At 44.8% G+C, this 23,899-nt stretch overlaps 1 protein-coding gene across 5 annotated transcripts in view; it reads left to right on the top strand.

Annotated features, from left to right (window-relative positions):
• The window catches only part of GRIK4 (glutamate ionotropic receptor kainate type subunit 4), a 304,903-nt gene that overhangs the window by 163,508 nt on the left and 117,496 nt on the right, over positions 1 to 23,899 (top strand). For all 5 annotated transcript variants that reach the window (XM_073321250.1, XM_073321251.1, XM_073321249.1 and 2 more), the window contains exon 3: positions 17,108 to 17,272. In XM_073321250.1, coding sequence (XP_073177351.1) covers positions 17,108 to 17,272 — 165 coding nt within the window. The remainder of the gene's footprint in view (positions 1 to 17,107; positions 17,273 to 23,899) is intronic.

The raw sequence follows: 23,899 nt of genomic DNA, 5'->3' as shown, positions 1-23,899 counted from the left end.
TATAACATAAACCGCAGCCTTTGGATAACTCTATTCTTTAAGCTTATCATTGTGAACCTGATCCGGTTCCTCGATGGATTAATGTAACTAATTCAATATCCTCTCTAAGAAGCATCGTCATAAACTACAGGGGATGTAATTCACTTATGAGAACCTCCACTCAACCTCTGCTTTACAAGACAAGTCTGACTGTTTTGTTATTTCTCATTCATGAACTGGAGTAGGTCTCAGTTCCAGTCTAATCCCACCATTCTGTTCCACCTTACAGCCTGGTTATCTTCTGGTACCTCTCTCATGCTTAATTCTTGCGTTGTTCAGTGTCCTGAGTTATGTTTCTTTGTGTTTCTTTCATCTTCTTCACGAACACTTTCCACTGTGGTTTTTAATTTACTTTATACAATTTATTTTTCCTGCCTCTTGGGTTCTTTTCTATTTTTTCCCTGTTTCTGTTCATCATCTTTAAACCTCTTTCTCTCACGCTTTCCCTCTTTTCTCTCTCAGATAGATCCAGCAGAATCAATATGAAGTGCCCACCCAAGGGTCCGACAAAAATTGTTTGTGTAGCAAAGTGAATGACATTGTACTGGAAACCTCAGGGTAGTCTTAAGAAGGATGTTTGCCAGTGGTTAGAGCACAAGCTTATAACATGGGAGATCTGGGTTCAGTTCCCTGCTCTGCTACAGATTGACTGTGTGATCTTAGGTAAGTCACTTAGTTTCTCTGGGCCTCAGTTCCCCACCTGGTCAAGGGTGATAAAAGCACTGCGCTGCCTCACAGGGATATCATGAGGATAAATACATTAAAGCCTTTGAGTTACTCAGATATTACAATGATGGGAACCATTTCTCCTGAGGGCATTCAGCACCAAAAAATTAGAAATTCTGCACACAATATTTTAAAATTCTGCAAGTTTTATTTGTCAGTAAATAAATGCAGAAGCTCCAGCATGGCAGTGGGGAATACAGGCCACTGGCTGCACGAAGGTGGGTGATCACCCTGTAGCCCCCTCCCCGCGACCTCCAGAACATGGACTCGGTGGCAAGGCTGCACCCGACCCTGACACAGCACAAGGCCTGGGCCTGTCCCAAAAACACGCTGGGGCCCTGCCCCTCTGTGCCAGGTGCACCAGGTGTGGGGCAGGCAGGCTCACCCAGGCATGATCCAAGTGTGGAGGGGCTCAGTGTGGAGGGATCCAGGTGTGGGGTGAGATGATTCTGTGTGGGACAATCTGTGTGCAGGCAGCTCACTGGGGGGGGTCTAGGTATGGGGGGATCTGGATGCACAGAGGCTCGTGGTGGGGGGGCTCCAGGTGCAGGGGCTTTGAGGTGAAGGTGGTTGAGGCTCAGCGGAGGGGTCTGGGTGCAGCTAGCCGGAGGTCAGTGACGTGGGGGCCTGGCTGTGGAGGCTCGGGGTGGTGCAGGGTGTGGGGCATCAGAGTGAGGGTTTGAGTGCAGGGAGCTCAGTGGGGGTGGTCTGGGTGAAGGGTTGGGGGTCTGGGTGCAGGGGGGATCCAGATGCAGGGGTTGAGGTTCAGTGGGGTGGGGTTCGGGATGTACGGGGTGAGGCTTGGCGGGGGTGTCTGGGTAAGGGAGGTCCGGATGGATGGGAGTTGGGTGGATGTGGAGCAGCTCCCTGTACAGAGACCTGTCCCCCCACAGCTGAGGAGCAAAGGGGGGAGGAACGGGGGAGGATGCTGAGCTTCCCATAACTGGAGAGAGGTTTCTGGGGGTGGGTGTGACACTCAGCCACTCCTTGCAGGAGAAGGGGCAGTCCTGTCCACTCCTACCTCCAGCCCATCGAAGACTAGCAGCTGATCTTGGCTCAGGGTAGGAGTCACTGGCTGGGGTATCCCCAGCCCTACAGTGATTTACCTCTCCACCAGCTGCTCTGGGTGCTTGAAATGATGAACTTGCTCTGCTAAAGAGTAGCACATGACTGCTCTTGCAGCTTCCCTTTGCTTCCCTGTCAGAAAGTCATTTTTCTGCTGGGGAAGCAAAGAAATCTGCGGGGGACGTGAATTCTGTGCATGCACAGTGGTGCAGAATTCCCCCAGGAGTAAACCATGTAGGTGCCTAAGATGTGTTGTTGTGTTTTGTGGTTAAGGCTCAGGACTGGGTATCAGGAAATTTGGGATCTAATCTCCGCTATGTGATCTTGTGTGAGTCATTTAGCTCAAATTATCAGAAGTGACCATGTATTTTGGGTACCCAACTGAGACACTTAGGGCCTAATTTCTGAGAACAGTTGAGCACCAGAGGCTTCTCTTGACTTCATCTCGCCTAGTAGGTAGTCAGCTCCGTGCAACTGGCCAGAGATGGCTCAAGTTAAGTGGCTACTTTTGACAATTTTAGCCTAAACCTTGATGTGCTTAGTTAACCCATCTCTAAAACGGAGATAATGCTGTTGGCCACTGTCAGAAGACAGGATATTGAGCTAGATGGACCATTGGCCTGACCCAGTCTGGCTGTTCTTATGTTCTCACAAGATTGTTGTGAGGCTTCATGTATTGACTGTAAACTGCAGTGAGATCCTTGGATGAAAGGCACTGTAACATTGTCAAGTATTTTAAAAATGACAGGTGGGTGCCTGATAGAAGGGATTATTAGTGCAGTCTTCTCTGCCTGCCTGTCCGACCATCTCCCGATGATGTATAATTGGGTGCACGTATTCTCTCTCACACATGCTTGTTACTCCTTTTTGTTTTTCACTGCACTTCCCACGCATTGTGTATTCTCAAAGCCATAGAGAATCTCAGTTTCCCTAGGCACTGTAGAAGATGCATGGACCAATTAGAGGTGTCCCGGGACCGGTGCACAAATAAGAGTGTGCACGCATATTACCGCTGTGGATCCCAAACTGAGACAAGGGTGGTAACGTGAGTGCAGCAGCTGTACGGAGCGAGCTCAGAGCAGTCTTTCTGTGGCTGAGAGGGGCGAAAAAGAAATGGAACAAGTGCTAATCTGGGGTCGAATGGAAGCTGCGCTTTGCATCCCTTGCATCAGTTTGAAAAAGTAACAGAGAGCCTAATTCTCCCCCATTAATGCAGGGTCACTCTCTCTGTAAGCAGCAAACAAACACAGAAACTGGGACGGGTGCAACAAGCCCTTTTGCAACTAAGAGGGTTGCAAGGGAATGAAACCATTTTAAAAGGGTCCAGAGGAAAGGATCCCTGACTTGTTTCTCCTGTGGGAGCAAAGAATAGTTAGCAAAAACTCAATTAACACTGCCCACCAGAGAGAAGGGAGTAAGATGTTAAAACAATCTGTTAAATTCCTGGGGACTAGGTAAGAAGGAAAGGATGAACAGACTGAGGGAAATTGGATCTGAAAGGTTTCCACCACTGGTGGAGCGACTCTTTAGCATCTCATTTTGATGTAGCTCAGCGGGGACCGTTGTTTTTTCCGATTGCAAAGCAAAGAGATGAAAGTGATCCTGAGGTGCATCAGCCAGTGCTCTGGTCTCACTGTTCCAAATTCAATAAAGCACCTTCGTGCAGTTTAATTAATATGTCTGGGGCTTTTGTGATGTGGGTGAAGTGGGCGGAGGGTTACCTGCCACCTCTTCTCTCATGTTTTTCTGCTCCCCTTCACTGTCCTGAAATGAACTCCCTTGTTATCATTCTTCCATGCTTTCATAATCACCTCCTACTCTTAAAACTCCCTCTCTTTTCTCTTGCACCAAGCATCCTCTGCCTAGACATTTGAGTGGTGCTCAGCCACCTGGCAGCTGCACATTCAACTCTCTCCCTAAAACACCTGTCTCCTGGAGGCTTTCCTATTACAATCCATCAAAGTCATCTTCACCACTTAGAGACCGGGCTGTTTCTGAAGTGCATTGCCTGTGTCTGAATTAAACCATAAATTTCTTAGTGCAGGGGCTGATTCTTTATCTGTGTTCAGTATGGTGCTGTGCAAGCACATCATTCGTGCATTCATTTCCTTGCTCCGCTGCTGACTCACTGGGTGACCTTGGATGGGTCATAGATTCCTAGGCCAGAAGGGACCATTGTGATCATGTAGTCTGACCTCCTGTATAACACAGGCCAGAGACCTGCGCCAAAATAATTCCCAGAGCAGATCTTTTAGAACAACTTCCAATCCTGATTTTAAAAGTGTCAGTGAGGGAGAATCCACTGGGACTCTTGGCAAATTGTTTCAGTGATTACTTACTCTGACTCTTAACATTTTTATGCCTTATTTCCCGCTGGAATTGGTCAAGCTTCAACTTTCAGCCATTGGATCGTGTTCTACCTTTCTCGGCTAGATTAAAGAGCCCAATATTAAATGTTTGTCCCTCATATAGACTGTAATCAAGTCACTACTTAACCTCTTTGTTAAACTAAATAGGTTGTGCTCCTTGAGTCTATCATTATATGTCATGTTTTCTAATCCTTTAATCATTCTTGTGGATCTTCTCAGAACCTTCTCCAATTTATCAACAGCCTTCTTGAATTGTGGGCACCAGAACCAAACACAGTATTCCTGCAGGGATTGCACCATTGCCAAATACAAAGGCAAAATAACCTCTTGACTCCTACTCAAAATTACCTTCTTCATACATCCCAGGGTTATATTATCTGTCTTGGCCACAGCGTGACACTGGGAGTTCATGTTCTGCTGATTATCCACCATGACCCCCAATTCTGTTTCAGACTCACTGCTTCCCAGGATAGAGTCCCCCATCCCGTAAGTGTGGCCAGCATTCTTTGTTCCGAGAAGTGTACGTTTACATTTAGCCGTATTAGAATGCATATTGTTTGCTTTTGTCCAGTTTACCAAGCGATCTAGATTGCTCTGAATCATTGACCAGTTTAGGTGTCATCTGTAAATGTTATCAGTTCACCTCCCTGTGCCTCTGTTTTGCCATCTGTAAAATGGGGCTAATAAAGCTCATCTCCCTTCCCCCCCCCCCATTTTGGAAAGCACTTTAAGGTCTGTGGGTGGAAGGTGCTTCATAAGTATTAAGTAATAGTGGTAGTGTTGTTAATAACCAAAAAGGAAGCATGGTCTTGTCAGTAACATGCTGGACAGGGGATCAGGAGACTTCTTTGGTTCAATTACTGGCTCTGCCACACACATCCTTTGTGATCTTGGGCAAATCACTTTGCCTCCTTGTGCCTCAGTTTCCCCCTCTATGATATGGAGACGATAATCCTTTCACACATCCCTTATCTGCTTATTCAGGACAGGGACTGTCTTTAACTATGCATATGTACAGCACCTAGCACAATGAGGCCCCAATCTCTGTTAGGTCCTTCAGCTGTTATGGCTAGGTGGTGAATATCCAGAAGCTCTCCCCATTGGAGAAAGCACAAAATCTTTCCTATTCTTTTCCTCTTCTCACCTTGATATTGCAGATATGTCTGAGGCTATTTGCTCTCCCTATATATGCAATTAATCAGTTAGCTGTGGCAAGCTTGGAAATATGAGTCTAGCACCTCTGCACACCGGTCTCTCAATTCAAGCCATGCAGCCTCAGCAATGCATTGGTGACTGCCAATCTGAAACAACTCAGCAAGGATGCTGTTTAGTAATATTCAAGTCCCAGTGTCCCTCAAAGGAGGGAAGCAAGTGTTGAAGAAAGAGTAAAATGACTGTACAGGCCAGATGCAGAGATCTTGCAGTATATGCTAAAAAGGTTATGGGCCCCACTCCCTGCTTACTTAAGAGCTGATTCAAAACCCATTGAAGTAAATGGAAAGACACCCATTGTTGCTGGATCAGGCCCCTAATCTCTTAAATCTTGAAGGAAGGCTCAATCTGGGAGAGTTACAGCAGTGTCAACTTTAGAAGCATTGATCTTGTCACAACACTTCTTTCCAAAGCATTTTACAGACTTAACCTCATACTTCACCAGTAAAATGCAGCCACCTCTGGGGTGAAACACTGTAGCCATTCAGGAATGTTTTATGCCATTTTAGGAAAGGAAGTGTAGATATCAGTTGGAACTAAGGTGAAGGGTGGAGGGAGAGATAGAGAGACCAAAATGCAGTTATCTTAGATTTAAACCAGGACATATACATTTATATCTCCTGCCTTTGGTGGGGAGGCGCTGTGGACTCTTTAAGTGAGCATGTGTGACTAGGGTCTTGGTTATAAGACTTAACTGAAAACTGCACCCTTCAGCAGGCGTTCAATAGCACCACTATTTGGAGCAATCTGGACACTCCTTGGGAGATGGATTTAACAGGCTGAATCTTCTTAGTTAGTGTAATCTGAGCAGTCTGTGAGGTGAAGTGTCATGGATGCGGGAGGGTCACTTAGGGCACTGGAGTGGCTTCTCTTACTGCGTCACCATGCTGTGGGTGATTTCTCTGCAAAACCCAGCTGCTGCTGGCTGTCTTTCGAATGCAGAATCCAACAGCTGAAACACACAGCGGGCCTCTCACGTCCATCATTGCTGCTATAAACCCTGACAGGCTCCTCCTAGCTTGTCTTTAAAGACCTAGAATCTTTAAATATTATTTCTTGCTTCCTTGGTTTTTGTCTTGCAAGGGCTTGGGAGTTTGTTGAGCTATATCTCCCCCAACCCCATGTTCAAATTCTCCACTGACTTCATTAAGCTCTTGCTCTCCTCCTGGTCTTGCCTAGTTAGCTCGTCTTGTCAGGGTTTTTAGTGCTATCCTTGTAACAACCGCAGCTGCTGGTGGTCACCCGAGACCATGAAACAGGCAGGCTTCCTCTTAAAGCCCAGCTCAACTCAACAATATTGAAACAAAAGATCCCAGAAACACAATTCCAGCTACAAAGACCTCGAGACTTCGGAGGCGGGGGAAAGGAGGATCCAGGTTCTGAATTTGAATTTCCTAGTTGGTTCCTATGTTGATGATGGACTGAAGCAACCCTAAAGAGCAGAACGGTCTCCTGCTTCCACGCTGCGCTTTGGGGCAGCAGAAGATACCAAAACATGGATCCACAATTTCCTTCTTATCTTTAATGAAAGCTAGAGATAAGCCACACTGACACAGATCAAATGACTACCCAGCTCTCCCACCCTAGAACTTCGCCCATTTTGTGGGGGAACAGTTCTGAAATTCTCTGTATGTCCGGGCTCTGGTTTCTTTCCTGCGGGATACAAGTCTGTTGATTTCGCTCCTATCCTGCAGTGGGCAGCCTGGGGCCCCTTCATTCTATCTCCTGCTATTTCTGCCCAGGACCGAAGAGGCTGGTGATTTGTAAGGGTTCCAGCCCAGTTTTGCCATTGCCATGTTAATCCCCTCGCAGGGGCACCTCGGCTGAGAAAAGGTTTCAGTCTCCAAATCTCATTTTTGTGTGGCAGCGTTTGCAAGTCACCTGAGGTAGAGTTAGAGGAAGGAGCAAGGAACGTGGGTTCATTGTGAACAGCTTTGGTCTCAAACTATCAAACAGCTGCTCCACAGACCCCGCCTCTGCGACTTTTACAACTTGCAGGATCTCATGGCACCTTTCTGATGCTGTCTCGGAGGCCGCCACAGCAGGGTGGCCCGCAGGTATTCACCTTCGGAATGGATGACGTCTCTGACCAGCAGGGTAGATGGCAGGGTCTAAACTGGATCCCTCCGGATGTGGATTCTTGGTACTATCCAGTCTGGGACTGCTCAGAATAGATGGAGAGGACCTCCTTGTCTGATCTCATGGCCTGTTCTGCTCATGATCAGGGTGCCTTGGGTAGTGCCTTCCCCTCACAGTCCCAGCAGCTTATTCCTTGCCTTAATATGCCTCCTATATATCCGCGCACCATCCTATACCCACAAGCATCCAGGGGAGGTTGAGCTATTTACTTATCCTTCTCCCAACACTTCTGCCTCAATTTTGGACTGCTCCCCACATGTCTCTGGGGCCTACACAGGTTTTCCCAGTTCCCAAGCTCCATGATTACTGAAACCAAATTGGAGCTTTGCCACAGTTTGGCATTTTTTGCATCTGGGGTGGAACCTTGTTTTCCTTGACATCAATGCGTTTTGCCATTGACTTCGGTGGAGCCAAGATTTCATGTCTGGCGTCTACAAGAGACAGAGTACTCTGAGCCAATGTTTCTGTTTCGCAGACTCATCTCTGGTTCCAACAGACTGTTGCTGTTTCATGCTAGTGCAGCCAGCTGACCGCCTTGTCCCCAAAAATCTGTATTCTGCAAAGCAGGTGATCTCTCTCGGAAGACCATGATCTTGTCTCATGAGAGTGTTTGTTCCCACCCGTGAAGCGAAGGGCAGGGGAGTGAGCGAGGAAGAGACAAGACCCATCTTCCAGGCACCTGCCGTCAGAATGAGAGCCTGAATGTTTTCCTGTTTCAACTGTGAAAGGGTTTTGTGGTGGTTCTGCGGGAGCAGGCAAGGCTGAACGGGGCTGATCCAGCTTCTTTTGAGTGCCACTGAGAAGTTCACCCTTGAGCGACTCAAACTAACCCCTCGTAGGGTACAGTGGCCTGTGACTGTCTTGTCTCAGTGGCAGGCGGTTAGGGCTTCTGGGGAAGAGATACCACTCCTCTCCGTGCAACGAGAGCTGCTTTACCGGAGATTACAGCATGCATCTGCCCATGCAAAGGAGGAAATAGCATCCAGTAACCTGGCAACGTTCTTCCTCAGATGGACCATGTTTACCTAGGCACAAAGATAAGACTTTCCCATAGTTGTCTGGTAGACATGTGGCATTTGAGTATTAACATACCCCCCCTCCCCGCATAGTCCGCATCTTTCGCAGGCCCACCAGGGACGTAGGACAGAGCTGGAATCCATTGTTTGCCATCCTAGGCAATTTTGGGCAGCTGTTCGCATAGCTATTTTTTGTCATTGTTTAATGCACACAAAGCAATTATTAAGAAAGAGAAAAGAGATGCTACATTTCAAGCTGTGGCAACGCAAAGGCCCTGTGCTGGGTTATTGTTTCTCGCCTCCTCTCCCTCATTCTCTCTCTCTCCTGAATTCTACTCTCTCTGGATCGCATAAAGGAGAGGGAAGCTCCATTTAAATGCAGATTTCAGATGTTGGCCGAAAGCAATAAATAGCCCTTTGCTGTGCTGATCTGATGAGCGCTCTCAAGTCTGGTGTTGAAGGAGAGACTCTGAAGCTTGGGTATCTTTTTTTTTTTTTCAATGAGACTAAAATGGAAACACAAATGCAGCTGTTTCCCCACTGGAGTTCTACTTGACATACCTGTAATGAGGGAGTTTGTAAATTTCTCACAGTTTACTGAATTGACAGCCTGAAGGGCTGATATTGTAACCAGCTGAGGGGAAATTCACAAAATAAGCAAACCTAACCCCAAAATTGGAATTACCGCTTTATCCGAACAATTTTAGGTTACGAGACCAATTAAATTGTGAGCAGGTAAAATCAGGTGGTAATAGCAACGCAGCGGGCCTATGATCTGTGCACAAAGTGCAGAGAAGAACAGGAAAGAGGTGTGGGAGGACGATTCTCCTTGCAGAGCTATTTTCTGTGGCAGAGCATTACTGCTGGTGTGTTGGAATGGGGCTCTTGGCATTTCAAAGGGGATAACACATTTCTGAGAATTGGAACCGCCCAGGATGCTTAAATTGGCTCCAATGCTAAAGAGCTAGCTACATTAAACCGCATTCTTTTGATCATTTGTCAGGGCAGGATTGAAAACCCAGGATTCTGACAGGTTTCAGAGTAGCAGCCGTGTTAGTCTGTATTCGCAAAAAGAAAAGGAGGACTTGTGGCACCTTAGAGACGAACCAATTTATTTCAGCTCACTTCAGCTCACTTCATCGGATGCATTCGATGTACTCCTTTTCTTCCAGGATTCTGAGTTCAGTTTAAGTGCTAGCACGCATCTGGATTGAACTTAGCTGTTCTGCATTATTTGGGTTGAACTCAGGATACAACTTCAGTTTTGAGCTTACAAATCGTCTTTGGAACATACAAGGGGTTGGACATAAATACAAAAAATATGAAGTACATATTAGATGTATGAGTGGTATGCACCTTGAAAATACCTTGGCTAAATGGACCTCTTGACCCCAGAGTACTGGACTTTAGGAAGTGAAGTCCTTTCCTCAAGTCCATGCTTCCATAACATTGCATATTCAAGACCATAACTTGGAAATAACAGTTGCTTTTGATTGATGGTCGGCTGTCAGTGTATTCCCAATGGTACGAAAGCCATCTTAAGAGATTTAACGGCACTTAATAAACTTAACTGGGAAAGGTCAACAAACAGTGTTGTTGCAGCAGTATATAAACTTTCCAGTTCCATCTGTTCCCTGTTGCTGTTGTAAAATGGCACTTCATTAGATCTTGGTTGGATCATGAATTAAGTAGTGATATGTAATAAACATGCAATAGTCTCATCTCTTTGCTTACGTTATAATACTGTTCACAGAGTAAAAGCACAAGGGGAGTGGATGGTTCAGAGGAATAGAATGCAGAGCTTTTAGCCTCTTGGGCACTGGTTAAATCTAAGGCAGCAGGAGATGAAATTAATTGCTGTCTGAAAATTGGCAGGTGGTCTTTATAGGGTGAGTTGGTCAGTCTCAGCGCGGCTCCAAGCGGACAGCTCTCCGTGTCACAAAAACAACCCAGACTGTTGGAACTAACTGGTCCTCATGTTGGCAGGGTCAGCAGAACAGACAGGGGTTGACCGAATCAGGGAGAATGTACGCTTCTCTTTTTCGTAGAGGAATTTCTTCAAGAGTAGGGGAGAGAAGTTGGAGGAGGGTGGTGCTCTTGCTCCTGTGCTATGGTTAGTGTGAAAACACTACAGTAAAACCTCTCACATTGACAGGTTTCAGAGTAACAGCCGTGTTAGTCTGTATTCGCAAAAAGAAAAGGAGGACTTGTGGCACCTTAGAGACGAACAAATTTATTTGAGCATAAGCTTTCGTGAGCTCCAGCTCACTTCATCGGATGCATTCAGTAGTTTCCCCTCTGTTTAAAACGAATCCTCTGTGTGTTCGTGGGATCAGGGTCTTATACCCTGGAATAATCACTCAAGGGCTGTAGTAGAAGCCACCATCTCTTGGGAGATTGCTAGAAACACTAGAAAACATGTTTCAGAGTAACAGCCGTGTTAGTCTGTATTCGCAAAAAGAAAAGGAGTACTTGTGGCACCTTAGAGACTAACCAATTTATTAGAGCATAAGCTTTCGTGAGCTACAGCTCACTTCCTCAGATGCATAGAAAACTAGAAAACGTTGTAGAAACACTCTTTGTTGGTGGACAGCTTGCATCAGGGGTTTGCAGACATTTGCAGCAGTGTACATTCAACTCTTAATCTAGACATGTATTTGGTGGACACATCCCCTCCCATTCATCCCCCTGACAATGAGAGCAATCACTCACACGGAAAGGTAGGTGAGGAACGTACTGACTGTATTTTTAGCTGTTGTTCTCGTGCACTTTAGCAGCTGGATAAAAGGAGGAGGAGGAATATGATCAGCCATCTCTCTAACGACCAGGTGAGCTCATAGATGAAGTGTTTATGGCCCAATTTGCAAGAGTTCACTAATTTGGGGGGCCCTGTTTAAGATTAGAGATGGTTGAAAATTTACTGTTGGAAAAAACTTTTTCAAGAGAAGCTGTGCTGGGGGGTGGGGTGTGTTGTAAATTTCTGCCAAACCTCTTTTTTTAACGGAATTTTTTTGGAAGGTGGGGGGAACTGCTGCGGGGGGGGTGAACGAAAACCAAAACTATATTTTGGCAGCTGAAATGTGAACAATTGACCCAACCATTTTATAGGTTTCAGATTAAATGTTTCAGGGTTTGGCAAATCTGGGAGGGGGGTATGCAAACCCTAAAAAGTTTTCAGAAGAGTTTAAATTAAAACTTTATCCATCTTCAAAATTTCCCGCAAGAACCAAAACCGTTTCCTGACCAGCTCTGCTTGAGATACTTTGGGGCTTATTTGCAGAAGCCCTGAGCAGCTACAGCTCCTACTGACTCCAATAGAAACGGGTGCTGCTAAGTAGCACTGAAATCCCAAATGGTTTTAAGTCAAGCCCACAAACAAGTGGCCACTTCTGAAGGTTGCCCATGATTCTATAACAGGAAAGCCCTGAAAGGTCTAAGGAGGAGATATTTATTATGACTGGGAGAGAAGCAGTGAAGCCATTCTGTGGCTAATGAAGTTCAAAGTATTGGTGTAAATTTTTCAGGATTAAGATTTACTTGATGCATCTCTCCATATTTTATAGACGGGACTAGATGAAAGTGAATTTAAATAAGGACTTTAGTCTGCACTTAATGATGCTGCTATTAGAGTAGATTTGGCAATGTGTCCCCAGACATAAAGTTTTAAAATCAACCTTTTAAAATATTAAATTAATCTTTTGGTCTGCTAGATGGAATGATAAATAAAGCTCAGTTCATCCTCATTACCGAGTCAGATTCATGGGCTGGCTTAATATTTGGTACAAATGTATTAGTCTCACAGTAAGCATGCGGATGTGCAAAAACTAGAGACACAAAATTACAAGCCCTGCAGGGAATTAGGAATCTGCCACAGATATTTGAAGGAACTGGCAACTTTGTATAGGTGCCCCTTCTGCCTTCTGGAATCAAAACTGCTTAGCTGTGTGTCCTAGTTCCTTTAGCTCAAGGAGCTAGGATCTTGTGCTTTTGGAGAAAGAGGAACTGAGTTCTTTCCCCACTGCTGCGATGAAGATCTAAGTGGAGCATAATTTGAAGTATAGTGAACATAAGAAGGGCCATACTGGGTCAGACCAAAGGTCCATCTAGCCCAGTATCCTGTCCGCCGACAGTGGCCAATGCCAGGTGCCCCAGAGGGAGTGAACCTAACAGATAATGATCAAGTGATCTCTCTCCTGCCATCCTGATAGCTGTCAAGTGAGATGATCCAAGTTCTTTCCCTGTTCCCCACCTGAAGTTACAGGAAACCAGACTGTTCAGTATACCATTCCAGGTGAAGTCCTAGATGACCGACCATGTTTGCTGGAGCTTCGTAGACCACTGTCTACTTTGGTTGCTAGGTTTAGTCATGGTGTGCTGAGAGTTATTGCAGTAAGTAGAATTGGGATTGATTTGACTCCTTAAACAGAGAGGCGATTCTGACGACCAGCTTTAGTGACTGGGGACATAATGAGCCGTAATATTTTTTCCCATCAAACCCCAGATCTAGTAGGATGATGGAATCTAGGAGGTACCTGATACCCACTCTCTATTCCTGCTGTCAGAGGGGGATAAGAGATGTTGGCAGTCTCTGCAGACTGGGGTCCTAGGAAGGTGCTTATGTTCCCTGTGCTTAAGGCTGGCTCTGACTTTCTGCAACATGAGAACATTGGTCAAACTGGACAGTCTCTACATAAAAGAATCAATGGACACAAATCAGATGTCAAGAATTATAACATTCATTAAACCGGTCGGAGAACACTTCAATCTCTCTGGTCACGCAATCACAGACATGAAGGTCGCTATCTTAAAACAAAAAAACTTCAAATCCAGACTCCAGCGAGAAACTGCTGAATTGGAATTCATTTGCAAATTGGATACTATTAATTTAGGCTTAAATAGAGACTGGGAGTGGCTAAGTCATTATGCAAGGTAGCCTATTTCCTCTTGTTTTTTCCTACCCCCCCCCCCCCCAGATGTTCTGGTTTAACTTGGATTTAAACTTGGAGAGTTGTCAGTTTGGATAAGCTATTGCCAGCAGGAGAGTGAGTTTGTGTGTGTATGGGGGTGGGGGGGATGTGAGAAAACCTGGATTTGTGCTGGAAATGGCCCACCTTAATTATGCACATTGTAGGGAGAATGGTCACTTTGGATGAGCTATTACCAGCAGGATAGTGAGTTTGTGTGTGTGGTTTTTGGGAGGGGGGTGAGGGGGTGAGAGAACCTGGATTTGTGCAGGAAATGGCCCAACTTTATTATCATGCACATTGTGTAAAGAGTTGTCACTTTGGATGGGCTATCACCAGCAGGAGAGTGAATTTGTGTGGGGGTGGTGGAGGGTGAGAAAACCTGGATTTGTGCTGGAAATGGCCCATCTGATGATCACTTTAGATAAGCTATTACCAGCTGGACAATGGGGTGGGAGGAGGTATTTTTTCATATTCTCTGTGTATATATAAAGTCTGCTGCAGTTTCCACGGCATGCATCTGATGAAGTGAGCTGTAGCTCACGAAAGCTCATGCTCAAATAAATTGGTTAGTCTCTAAGGTGCCACAAGTACTCCTTTTCTTTTTGCGAATACAGACTAACACGGCTGTTACTCTGAAACCAGTCTCTGTAATGTTTTCTTTCTTTCTCATTCATTCCCGGTACAAACTATAACACGGCCAGGCAAATTTCTTAGGTGACCTAAAAAAATAAACAAATGGAACTGACTGGAAATCTCAACATGTCATGTCCCTTTTATACTCTGCTCCTTGTACTTCAAGCTAAGTGCTGGCCCTGAATGACTGACGGCTTTACAGCTGCCATTGCAAGGTCTGAATTGTCTTCCACTAGCCCGTGTCATATAGAAGCCCAGCTACCAAGCCGACATTTGACACGACATGTTGTTTTATTGTAAACGCCAGACGGGAGGGGAAGTGGATGTGGGGGGTGGGAAAACCTGGTAATGCAAAGATGATTCTGCTTGTCAGCTGCCCAAACACTCCAGAAACACATCCTTAATAGCCCCGATGATGCAGCCACTTCGCTTGTTTTAAAATCACAACAAGCTTTCGCTGCGGGTGAAATGTGCCAGATTGGAGTGCTTCTCATTAGAGGCGACCAGATCACTGTGAACTTTATCTATCTATCTATCTATCTATCTATCTATCTATCTATCTATCTATCTATCTATCTATCTATCTATCTATCTATCTATCTATCTATCTATCTATCTATCTATCTATCTATTTCTCACCAGCTTGCCTGGTGCAGCATTGGCTGGCTCTCATTCTGGAGCTCTCAAACTGACCTTGGGACACTCCTGAATAACTGAGCGGGAGGAGGGAGGTGCGCAATATCCGGCTTATTTCTCTCACCTGCTTTCCATCCATGGGTGTGCCTCGCCTTTCATTGCAGTGGAAGTTTTATCCCTTAATGGAGGGGAAGGAGGGGGCTCGCTGCCTTTTAGAGCCATGGCCTGAAGCTGGAGCTGTGTGAAATGAAACCCCAAATCCCAGGGGCCCAGTTGGGGTTTCCTTATAAACTCTCAGCGTAGGCCAGGTTGGTCAAAATGTTTCCTCAGGTTTCCAAGCCTTTGGAATGAACCTGGGTGACAGTGGTATAGGTCCGGGTTGTGGCTGTGGGGGCTAGGTGGGGTGGGGTACAGCTGAGGAACACGGGAGTGCCGGCATTATGCCTTCCATAGATTGAAATTTCATGGAGAGGAGCTCAGAAGCCGTGCAGCTACCTCCTGCATGGGTCTCCTTGTACGCCCAGGCCAACCACAATTTGATCCTTGTGTGTTTATCCCAGAATCATGTCTAGTTCTCAGCCCCTCAGGGGGTCTCAGCCTGAAACATCTGGCGAATGGGGCATCAGGAGGAAACTTTCCCGGGGGGCAGGTTATTCCATAACTGCCTGCCACAGGATTTTTGCACCTTCCCTTTAAACAGTTGGTGCAGACCCCTGGAGACAGAATAGTGGGCTAGATGGATCATGGGTTCGATCTAGTATTACAGTTCTTGTGACTGATGACAGAGATACCATCACCTGGCTCAAATGGCAGCTTCTTGGGATGACTTTGTGATCTTTTGGTCCCAGCTGGGAGTTTCTCTTTTTGCCTAGCCCACTGGTTTTGAACCTTTTTGCGGACCCCTAAACATTCTTGAATGGAGGTGCAAACCCCTTTAGAAATCCGAGACATAGTCTGTGGACCCCCCCAAGGATCTGCAGACCACAGGTTGAAAACCGCTGGCCCTCGCCAACATCTTCCTTTAACTTCCCATATGCCCTCTGTGTGTCGGCTCTCTTGCTTTCTCCCTCTGCTGTTAGAGCAGCACTGCGCTTCAGATTACAGCCAATTTGCTTGATTTCATCTGTCAGTTCTTTCGCCAAAAAAAGCTGCAGAAAAGTGATGCATTTCAAAGCTTGAACGAGGCCCCCAATTGCTGTAGCTAGTGTTTTGTGTGTGTGAGAGAGAGAGATTTACACCCACATAACTCTGTTTTGGTGGATGTGATGCTGTTATAAAACCAGTGTGAGGGAGACAAGCATCGGGCCCTTTCTTATTCACATACCGAAAAACGATGCTCTCTCCCCAGCTAAGATTTAATAGCTAAGCCCTGCATGAGCTCTGTTATTAACAAGACTCAGAAAACGCTACTGCAGAAATTTTACTAACACACTGTGAAGTATTTAGATTAATGCTGCTAAACGCCAATCTATTTTTACCTTCTAGAAACAAACAAACACAAAGTGCACGATGATCTCCCCCGCGTAGGATGGATTTGAATAGGCAGATGGTTTTACGCTGCGCCTTGATGGACAGCAAATTTGGGCCCAGGAGATAAGATCAAGAATCAAGTGCCGTCTGTTGAAAAATATTTCTCCCATCACTCCCACCTGGGCCCACTTGCTTCCGGAAATATCCAGATTGTGAGAGCTGATTTGCTGGTGTTAGCACAGCATAGAGACTTTGTTAAATGAACGAACAAAGTCCATTGTGTGCGTGGGTTTGTGTGTGTGAGAGAATGTCATAAATCTCAGCAAATCATAATTGTTCTGGTTATTAATACAAATCTTGGACCTGCCCCTGCCCATGGATCCAAGTACACAACACGCTACTGTATGCTTTGTACTAGGGTAGCATCTTGGGCTCTCAGTCAAGGAGGAGGGTCCTACGGTGCTAGGCACTGCACAGACAGGTAACAAAGCTCGACTTCTGAGAGCTCACAATGTACATGTGAGAGGGGACGAAACAGTCAGAGAGGGTGAGGGTGGGTGAGGTGACGGTAAAACAAACAGAGCTTAGCGGAAATGCGCGTAGCTCACCCTATGCCTATGCAAGGCCTGATGACAGTACAAGACTTTAGCAGGTCTGTGCCTGGGTGCAGGTTTCAGTTTGCCTGGATCCAGCTGCAAGATTGGGGCCTTATTTATTGATATAATTATCTAGGTGGTTCATGCGCTATTGAAAACCAGCTTTGCAAACTGGCCAGTAAAATTTGCCAGGATAGTCGGACCGATTTCCGTTGCTGACCTTTCACCTTGTTTCCTAGCTGCCATTTTGGATGACCCGATGGAGTGCAGCAGAGGGGAGAGGCTGTCTATTACTCTAGCGAAGAACCGTATTAACCGTGCACCAGAGCGAGTGGGGAAAGCCAAAGTGGAGGTGGACATTTTTGAGCTGCTGAGAGACAGCGAATATGAGACAGCTGAAACCAGTACGTACATCGCAATGTCACCATTCCTTTCTTTGCCTGTGTGTCTCTAAGTGCCTCTCTTACAAGGAGAGGCTGAGAGAACTGGGGTTATTTAGTCTGCAGAAGAAAAGAACGAGGGGGGATTTGATAGCAGCCTTCAACTACCTGAAGGGGGCCTCCAAAGAGGATGGATCTAGACTGTTCTCAGTGGTGGCAGGTGACAGAACAAGGAGCAGTGGTCTCAAGTTGCAGTGGGAGAGGTCAAGGTTGGATATTAGGAAACACTATTTCACTAGGAGGGGGGTGAAGCAGTGGAATGGGTTACCTAGGGAGGTGGTGGAATCTCCATCCTTAGAGGTTTTTAAGGCCCGGCTTGACAAAGCCTTGGCTGGGATGATTTAGTTGGGGATTGGTCCTGCTTTGAGCAGGGGGTTGGACTAGATGACCTCCTGAGGTCCCTTCCAACCCTGATATTCTATGATTCTCTACAACAGCATTGCAGGTGTCCAGTGGGTGGGTTCTGCAGAAGTTTCCTACTGAGTGTGATGCCCAGTTTGGCGAATAGTCTCATTATAATCTAGTGGGGCCGCTCACTGTAGTAAACACTACTCTGCCACGAGCACTGGGAAGATCAAAACCCCATGTTCAGACACTGAATGGCTCTCTAGCTTTGAAAGTGTCTTAAAGGCACAGGTTTGTCACAGCTCCCCGAGTGAAGTAGGGCATAGGAGCAGGGTAGTCTTCCGTTTTAAAGGTTTCAGAGTAACAGACGTGTTAGTCTGTATTCGCAAAAAGAAAAGGAGGACTTGTGGCACCTTAGAGACCAACCAATTTATTTGAGCATAAGCTTTTTCGTGCATCCGATGAAGTGAGCTGTAGCTCATGAAAGCTTATGGTCAAATAAATTGGTTAGTCTCTAAGGTGCCACAAGTCGTCCTTTTCTTTTTCCTTTTTAAAAGTTGGTCTGCCCTCTAGTGGTGCTCACAAGCTATTTAAAGGGGTATTACCCTTTCCTCAGACACCTCATCATCATGCTGCTAAAGTGTCATGGCCTGCCACGTTGTTCCGTATATGAGGGGATGTCTACACATACCACACCGCCACTGCAGCGTGTCTGGTAAAGGCGCTCTATGCCAGTGGGCGAGAGCTCTCCCATCCGCATAATAAAACCACCTCCGCGAAGAGAAGAAGCTGTGCTGGGACATAGTGCTGTGCACAAGAGCGCTTATGTCGGTGTGACTTACGTCGCTCAGAGGGGCAGTTTATTCACACCCCTGAGCTACATGCCTGAGGCCAGCATAGGCTGTGGTGTAGATGTAGCCTGAAATTCACATGCGTACAAAATTTCCACTGCAGAACTCTCTAACAGGGCAGGTCTACACTGGAAAATTAGATCAACCCAGCTACATCACTCAGGAGGGTGAAAAATCCACACCCCTGAAGGACGTAGTTCAGCCCACTGAACTCCCCACTGTAGGCAGTTCTAGGTGGATGGACCTAGCGACAGCTTCTCAGGGAGGTGGATTAACAGGGGATTGGTCCTGGTTTGAGCAGGGGGTTGGACTAGATGACCTCCTGAGGTCCCTTCTAACCCTGATATTCTATGATTCTACAGCAATGGGTTGCTGTAATGAGCGTCTACACTGAAGCTGTGCCACTGTAGCGTTTTAAGTGTGGACATAATCTACTTAAGGCATGTCTAGGCTTGGAAAAGAAATAGGGTTTTACAACGTGTTAGCTCAAATTTCTCAGTTGACACATTCTTAAGCTCAACTTAGTGCTTGGTGTCACGCAGAGACAAACATGGTAGCTGGTCCAGCATCTTAAGACACCAATGTATTTGTTTACACTAGGTGCTAAGTAATTTTTTTAAACTGTGGTATGTTGTGTGTTAAAACTCTTGAGCTGTTTTCCTAGAGGAAATTTACACCCTATATTGCTGTCAGCTTCCCTAATATAGATTAATCTCTGTCTAGATGTGCCCTGAAGGTTTGTGGCTTTAGATACCAGCTTTTCACAACCCCATCCAAGACTTAAAAGCTGGCTTTATTTTTATTTTTTTTAACACTGAAGAGTGTTAAGTCAGATGTCACCTAAGTCCTTTGGTTATTTGTGGTCCTCCCAGCCCTGCCAAAATTCCCCAAACCTATAGTGACTGCCCCTTCCAGAAACATCCTCTGGAATTCAATAGTATATGATTACCTTCCAATAGAATTTTTTTTTAAGTTTAACCCATAGAATCATTGAAATGCATGGCTGGAAGAGACATCAAGAAGTCATCTAGTGCAGACCACAACAATGAGGCAGAATTAAATATACCTAAACCACCTGTCATAAATATAAAGGGAAGGGTAAACACCTTTAAAATCCCTCCTGGCCAGAGGAAAAACCCTTTCACCTGTAAAGGGTTAAGAAGCTAGGATAACCTCGCTGGCATCTGACCACAATGATCAATGAGGAAACAAGATACTTTCAAAGCTGAAAGGGGGGAGAAAAAAAGGGTCTGGGTCTGTCTGTGTGATGCTTTGGCCAGGGACAGAACAGGAATGGAGTTTTAGAACTTAGTAAGTAATCTAGCTAGATATGCATTAGATTCTGTTTTCTTTAAGTGGCTGAGAAAATAAGCTGTGCTGAATGGAATGGATATTCCTGTTTTTGTGTCTTTTTGTAACTTAAGGTTTTGCCTAGAGGGATTCTCTATGTTTTGAATCTAATTACCCTGTAAGGTATTTACCATCCTGATTTTACAGAGGTGATTCTTTTTACTTTTTCTTCTATTAAAATTCTTCTTTTTAGAAACTGAATATTTTTTCATTGTTCTTAAGATCCAAGGGTTTGGGTCTGTGGTCACCTATGCAAATTGGTGAGTATTTTTATCAAACCTTCCCCAGAAAAAAAGGGGGTAAGATTTGTGAGGATTCTGGGGGGAAAGACGTTTCCAAACAAACTCTTTCTCAGTAACCGGTGTTAGACGTTTGGTGGTGGCAGCGAAAGTCCAAGGGCAAAAGGTAAAATAGTTTGTACCTTGGGGAAGTTTTGACCTAAGCTGGTAAAAGTAAACTTAAGAGGTTTTCATGCAGGTCCCCACATCTGTATCCTAGCTTTCAGGGTGGGGAAGGAACCGTGACACCATCCCTGACAGGTATTTGTCTAATCTGTTCTTAAAAACCTCCAATGACAGGGGTTCCGCAACCTCCCTAGGTAACCTGTTCCAGTGCTTACTTATCCTTAGAGATAGATAGATTTTCCTAATATCTAACCTAAATCTCCTTTGCTGCAAAATAAGCCAATTACTTTACGTCCAACTCTCAGTGGACATGGAGAACAATTGATCACCGTCCTTGTTATAAAACAACCTGCCCTCCCCGCAGTCTTCTCTTTTCGAGCATAGTATAGCAAGGCTGTAATTCTCCTCTACCAGTTGGTTTTAAAAGCCCATAGAAAGTATGTGACATTACATAGAGACACAAGATGGGTGAGGTAATATCTTTTATTAGACCAACTTCTGTTGGTGAGAAAGAGAAGTTTTCAAGCTATGCAGAGCTCCTTGTCAGCTCAAAAGTTTGTTTCTTTCACCAGCAGAAGTTGATCCAATAAAAGATATTATCTCACCCACCTTGTCTCTCTAGTATCCTGGGACCCACATGGCTACAGCAACACTGCAAACATTAAATTATGTAGGTTTTTAGAGCAATTTCTATGCAATCCTATTCAATGACTATAAAACCCTATTCGTTTCATCTCTGTTTAATTCTGTAGGGCTTTCCCATAAGGGTGAGACTGTAGGATGTTAAAAGTGGGCATTGGCTGGACATCTTCAGTAACTACTTTTCATAACCTTCGGCCTTGATTCCTGCATGGTACGGAGACCCCTCCGTGGCCAGACGGTTTAATGGGAATTCTGATGCTCATCACTGTACATGTGACATCAAGAGTCTGCTCCTTGATTCCCCAAACAGGCACCTATGTTGTTCATGGAGTCGTTTCTCTGCATTGGGTAAATACCGTACAGGTCAGGAAATACTTGCATTTCTATTGGTACATCTGAGCCCATCACCCATGAGACAGGTAGGCTAAAAACTTCAGGGCATATTTACATTACAGCCACTACAGTGGCACAGCTAGGGGCTGCAGCAGCAATTGCTCTAGTGTCATAGACACTTCCTAGGTCAACAGAAGGGCTTTTTCCATCTATGCAGATAATCCATCCCCTCAAGGTGGGTGGAAGAATTCTTCTGTTGACCTAGTCACATCCACACTGCAGGGTTAGGTCAGCCTAAGTACAGTACTCACTGTGTGAATTTTTTCACAGACCTGGGCGACGTAGCTAGGTTAATCTAATTTTTAAGCATAGACCCGGCCTCGCATACGGCATCTGAGAGACCATTTGAAGCAGTAATCCTCTGCCTCTGCCTGTTGATCACTTTAGGATCCTGCATATAATCCTTTTTCTGGTCCTCATGTCTGATGAGTGTCATGCTCATTCTGTTTTATTCCCCCCATCCCCAGGCAGAGCTAGTAAGTAGAGCATCATTTGTGGGAGGGCTTCCTAACCTGCTTCATAGTGGGCAGAGAGAAGAGGAGTGCTGAGCAAACAGCCCTGGCTGTGTGGGTGTTACCAGGGTCCATTTCCCATTTGGACTCCCTGGCAAGTGTGTCCCACTCCAGAATATAGCCCATGTCCTTCCAGCAGCTCTTAGTAGGAGAGGAAATGAGAATGGTGCATTGTTTCCCTTGATTCTTTGTTCTGCGCACTCATTGTGTCATGTGTTTGAATTGCATGGAAGCATTTTCTATTCCCCTTTTTTTTGTTTAACACAAACCTCCTCCATGTATCACTGTTTGTGTTATTTAACCTCTGCCAGATAACAGGCAGGGTTTGCAAGGTGGCCAAATTTAACATGGTAAAAATCTTGCAGCCGATTCCCCTCTCCCTTACACCAGTGTACATTTAATAAGAGCTGGTTGGAAGTTTTCTGACTGGAAAATTTTTCTGTTGGAAATGCCAGTTCACCAGAAGTGAAATGTTTTGTGGAAACATGTCAAGTTTGATGACATTTCATTTTGGAAGAAAAAAACAGAATGGAGCATCCTGATGAGGTGACAATGTTCCATTTCAACCTTTTCAGAGAAAAACGCTTTGAATTCCTATTTTGCAATGACTTGTCTTTTCATTTTTTAAAATTCTGAAACATATAGTGTAATATAAAAGTGAAATCAGAACAATATGTTTCAGTTTTATTTCATTTAACCCAAAACTATTATTGTTCAGAATTTTGTTTCTCAGGAAATGTCAGTTTTTTCATTTGTTTTTGTTCTGTTTCAGAATTTAAAAAAAATTTTTTTTTAAATTGTGGAATCTCCCACAAAACAGAAAATCCAGTACCTGCACAGCTCTGTGATTAATGTCAATCAAGACAGGTTTCAGAGTAGCAGCCGTGTTAGTCTGTATTCGCAAAAAGAAAAGGAGGACTTGTGGCACCTTAGAGACTAACCAATTTATTTGAGGATAAGCTTTCGTGAGCTACAACTCACTTCGTCGGATGCATCCGATGACGTGAGCTGTAGCTCAGAAAGCTTATGCTCAAATCAATTTGTTAGTCTCTAAGGTGCCACAAGTCCTCCATTTTTTAACGACAATAAAGTTATTCATGATTTACATGAATGTTAGAGGAGAACCAGGCCCTTTAGAGTTAAGGATTGCCTGACTTTTTGAATATCTGACTTCTCAACTTTAATATGATGCTAATGCTGTCATTGCATTTAATATTAATAAAAGTAGCTTAGATGTTTTACCATATCACAGCAAAAATTTTAATATTCTTTAATATTGTTCTCAGATTTCACGCTTTTTGAATTGCTCCTAAACATCACAGTTAAGATATGTAGCTGACTGATTCTAGGAATGTTGCTATTGCATCTGAAAAATGACATTTTGTTTCACAGATGATTAACGGTTTGAAAGAAGAAAGGCTTTTGTGGGTTTCTTTTCATTTTATTTTAAAACTATTTTTCTTTTCTTTTTTTTTTAGGTTGAGTGAGGTATTTTAATGCATATGGCTACAAATATGCCATTCCTAGAACAGATAGAAAAAGAACAGGTCTTAATCAAATTCATGCATGGTTTGCCACTGCTGCTTTATATCTAAAGGGAAGCAAATGTATCAACTTGTTCTTGTAAGGAAAGCATCTGTAAATTGCTATGGTTTGAAGTAAGCCTGCAGTAAAAGGGTTATGGATGGGGCAGTTTTGTCATTACAGGTAAAGCCTGCTTTTCTCAGTGTGTTTGACTGTTCAAATCTCTTTATGAAGATCCAAAATGGGCTATTTAATCACATCTTTATCTAAACCACCTTCTCTTGAGGTCCAGGAAAGGACTGTTTTTCTACTTATCAATCTGTCTCCTGTGACCTAATGCATCTTCTAAAAATCTTCCTTCTGCTCATCCAAACACCTAGAGGCAGTTCAGCCACTAACATGACCAACGGGGGGATTTCTGGCTTCAATGTACACACAAAAATAATATTTCTACATGCATAGCTGATGCTTCCATAGTAGTAGCCATGCCATGTTGTGCTCTTAACCCGTCAGATTTCACAAGCTAAACAGGGCTGGGCCAGGTCAGTAATAAGATGTGGGAATATGCAG

This window comes from Lepidochelys kempii, chromosome 22 (genome assembly GCF_965140265.1).
Source record: "Lepidochelys kempii isolate rLepKem1 chromosome 22, rLepKem1.hap2, whole genome shotgun sequence".
Taxonomy (NCBI): domain Eukaryota; kingdom Metazoa; phylum Chordata; order Testudines; family Cheloniidae; genus Lepidochelys; species Lepidochelys kempii.
The sequence above is the reverse complement of the archived record's forward strand: the minus strand, read 5'-3'. Positions and strand labels throughout refer to the sequence as shown.